General features: G+C 35.8%; 1 protein-coding gene and 1 non-coding gene across 5 annotated transcripts in view; one reads left to right on the top strand and one right to left on the bottom strand.

Annotated features, from left to right (window-relative positions):
* LOC104754878 (6-phosphofructo-2-kinase/fructose-2,6-bisphosphatase) overlaps positions 1-2,479 on the top strand; it is a 12,893-nt gene extending 10,414 nt beyond the window's left edge. For 2 of the 4 annotated variants that reach the window (XM_010488851.1, XM_010488844.1), the window contains exons 16-23: positions 334-431; positions 609-684; positions 1,291-1,353; positions 1,447-1,538; positions 1,667-1,735; positions 1,812-1,875; positions 2,005-2,070; positions 2,176-2,479. In XM_010488851.1, coding sequence (XP_010487153.1) covers positions 334-431; positions 609-684; positions 1,291-1,353; positions 1,447-1,538; positions 1,667-1,735; positions 1,812-1,875; positions 2,005-2,070; positions 2,176-2,253 — 606 coding nt within the window. In that variant the 3' untranslated portion in view covers positions 2,254-2,479. Of the gene's footprint in view, positions 1-333; positions 432-608; positions 685-1,100; positions 1,199-1,290; positions 1,354-1,446; positions 1,539-1,666; positions 1,736-1,811; positions 1,876-2,004; positions 2,071-2,175 lie in introns of those variants that run through there. The other 2 variants (XR_763840.1, XR_002037427.1) reach the window with 2 other exon arrangements.
* Positions 2,797-2,870, bottom strand: TRNAI-UAU. Its single transcript has one exon. It is a non-coding gene; the product is annotated as a tRNA-Ile (tRNA).

The raw sequence follows: 3,661 nt of genomic DNA, 5'->3' as shown, positions 1-3,661 counted from the left end.
AATATGATACTTGATGGTTTTGACTCTTTGTGACTTTTATTCTATTTTTGTTGCAGGTGAACAATATTAGTGGTTACCTTCCTGGGAGAATTGTGTTTTTCTTGGTAACAAATCCGTAATTCAGAATCAATAGGCTATATCTCTTACTTGTTTTCTATTTTGTCACGTCTTTAGCCTATTTGCAACATGCAAAAAATTAGCTTACAAGTAATATACTTGCATAGGTCACTGTGTCCATCGCCAACAGACTCAACATTCATCGGCTAATATCTAAATATAATTTAGAGTGGTCACAACATCTTAGATTTTTGAAGGCACTGATTTTTCTTCTAGGTGAATACGCATCTCACACCACGACCAATACTGCTCACTCGGCATGGAGAAAGCATGGATAATGTTAGAGGCAGAATTGGAGGAGATAGCGTAATAAGGTATGTTCTCTGCTCTGTTTCTTCCAAATGCTGTCTGATTGTTTCCGTGTTTTTTTTTTGGTTTTCCATCACATTTGTGAGATCACCTAATGATATGCTAATTTTGATCCAATTTTTTTTTTCTTGTTTAAATGCGGAAATTTGTTTCTCATAACCTTTTGCAACTTTGTAACGCAGTGAATCTGGAAAACTTTACGCAAAGAAACTTGCCAGCTTTGTTGAAAAGCGACTTAAATCTGAAAAGGCTGCTTCGGTAAGTACCACAAACGAAAGGATTAGGAATTTGGTATAACTGCAATGTGTAGGAATTTGGTGCATTGGAAATTGTGTCTAAGAAAACTTTATGACCTGGGTACAATGAAACACGTTTCACAATTTGAGAATTCAATTGGAAGTTTCTGTTAAGAACTGAACCTTTCCGAGCTCTAATCCTTTCGTTTCCAATTGGTATAACTTATCCGTGATAGCTGGTTTATAATGGTGAATCTATAGGTTACACATTAGATATCTTAACTACTTTTATCGATGTAGGATAATGTCATGCCACTGCATTTCTTGCACCAATAGTTATGGCAGTTCTCCCTCGCTTTGCCCTAGATAATCATTTCCTCCGTTTAATCATTTTGTTCCCAATGGGTTAAACTCTAAATCAGATTAATTCATTTATAGAAAGTGTATCAGGATCAAGGGAGACCATCATTGCTTGGTTGATACAATATCAATTTAGATTTAGTACACCATCCCACTCATCCTTGAAGCCTTTTTTGGTACGGGTTCTCAGGGATCAATCAGTTCCATACTTGGTTGGTCTGGAATAAAAAAGTTTTTAGCTAATATCAATTGCTTTTATTTATCTCAGATTTGGACCAGTACACTTCAGAGAACAAACTTAACAGCAAGTTCCATTGTCGGATTCCCCAAGGTTGGTGTTTACCTACTGCGAGAATGTCTTCTGGCTCTTGAGGTGTATAATATTTTGCTGTGAGGAAATCGATTTGTCATATTTTCATCTTAGGTGCAATGGCGTGCCCTGGACGAGATCAATGCTGGAGTTTGCGATGGGATGACATATGAAGAGGTAAAGAAGAACATGCCAGAAGAGTACGAGTAAGTGACTTGGTCAAATCTGTATATGTAAAAGAGCGTCATTATTAGTTGCGACATCGATACCCTCGTGAAACAGGCAATAAGCTATCAGACTTCTCTAACTCATCTTGTGGTGCATATGACTGCAGATCTCGGCAAAAGGACAAATTACGATACCGATACCCTCGTGGAGAGTCCTACCTTGATGTAATTCAACGGTACGTTCTTCTCTTGTGCTTCTTTTAAGTTCATAAACTAAATCTCAAGAATATATTGCTTCCTTGACAAATGCAGGCTTGAACCTGTGATCGTTGAGTTAGAACGACAAAGAGCTCCTGTCGTCGTGATATCTCACCAGGTTATATTCCGGCTTAACTGTAATACTTTGAAAAGAAAAAAGAAAACCACAAACCTTATATTTTGCTGTTGAAGTCTCTGACTTGTGACTGAGTTCCAACCTTCCTCTTTCTGATGGTTTTTTATGCAGGCTGTTCTGAGAGCCTTGTATGCATATTTTGCGGATCGTCCCCTCAAAGAAATACCACAGATCGAGGTAAATCTAAATTAGAATAAATATGAGATGTATTTAAAATCATTGAGTGATAAGCTTTGAGAGAGTTTTGGATGCAAGTGATAACATTTATGAATGTTTGAACAGATGCCACTTCACACTATCATAGAGATACAGATGGGAGTTTCTGGTGTGCAAGAGAAGCGTTATAAACTCATGGACTGAATCCAAACAACAACTATTTCCACAAATCTAGACAACTCTCAGTCTTAAAGTTTTTTTATTTTACCACTGCGAGTATGGTTGCAGATATCTCTGGGCTGCATTTTGGTAACCCAGTTCTTAATTTATCCACCAAATATTTTTATTTATACTCCCGAATGTCCTGTAATTTCAAAATGTTATATATTCTTCATGAAAATTAAATTTAATACTACAGATACAGCTGAAACTACTGTCTTGTCGATTAATTTTTAGGATACAGTTCAGTTTCCTTGGGTTATGACCGAGACTGATTAACCTTTATCTCTTCTGAGTGTGACATAGTAAAATTTTAGAAACTACGTCATATATAATAACGGACACTATCATCGACAATTGAAAAAAAAAATCTGAAAATTGAAATAAAATTCAACTTTTTATCAAAAACAACAAAAGTTATCAGTTTAATATATGGGTCATCGGCCCATACGATATTAACTCTATTTTTTAGGGAGAAAGCCCGTTAAGAATAGCAAAAAATCAAAAAAGTGTAAAAATAGTCAAATATGGTCCCGGCGGGGCTCGAACCCGCGACCTTCGGCTCATAAGACCAACGCTCTAACCAACTGAGCTACGGGACCGCTTACGAAAATAATGTGTTCTTAGTTTACTAATAGGATAAATTGTGAAGAGATCCTTTGTAACAATTGTATGAAGATATTCAGAATTCTCAGAACATTGCAAAATTCAGCTTATATTCAGAATTCTCATCTCAGAATTCTCATCTCAGAATTCTTTGAGAGCAGCTGTGGAGAGATAAATCGGTATCGTTTGATATGATCACCATCCACCAGGGTAACAAATTAATGAGATTGAATAGTCGTTATAAAGCTATTGATGTGTTTGGGTGGTGGGTCGTAAGCTCCAAGTCACCAACCAATTATTTGAATTTTAAGTTTTTTTTTTTTTGTCATTCTTATACATATTTTATTTTTATTGTTCATACACACCTTGTGGGGGCTGCAACATTGACTTATATGGCCTCCTTAATTATCATAGTGGTAGACAAAACTAGGCATCGGATCCCGATCGTTTTTGTTCTTTTGTTTTCTTAACATATTCTGATGTTGAATTTTTGCCTTAGATAAAAGAGTACTATTTGAATTATGTATGAGAAAACCTTACTAAGACATGATATTAAGTCTTTTTTTTTTGTGTGTGTGCACCATAGAAATGACTTTAAGTCTATGTAAATCATGTCAATCCGGAAAGGCGGAAAGAAAATTTCTTACCTTTTTCATTTGGCTAGTGTCCCGCGCAAAACAGAATGCTTTTCAGGCAAAAATTTACTATAGATAGTCATAACCCTTTATAACAAAATTGTCATACTTGCAAGAATCTTGATAATTAACACAGTGCATTCCGATTCAAG

The sequence above is a fragment of the Camelina sativa genome, chromosome 3 (genome assembly GCF_000633955.1).
Source record: "Camelina sativa cultivar DH55 chromosome 3, Cs, whole genome shotgun sequence".
In the NCBI taxonomy this organism is placed as follows: Eukaryota; Viridiplantae; Streptophyta; class Magnoliopsida; order Brassicales; family Brassicaceae; genus Camelina; species Camelina sativa.
This window is presented reverse-complemented; position numbering and strand designations above follow the sequence as displayed.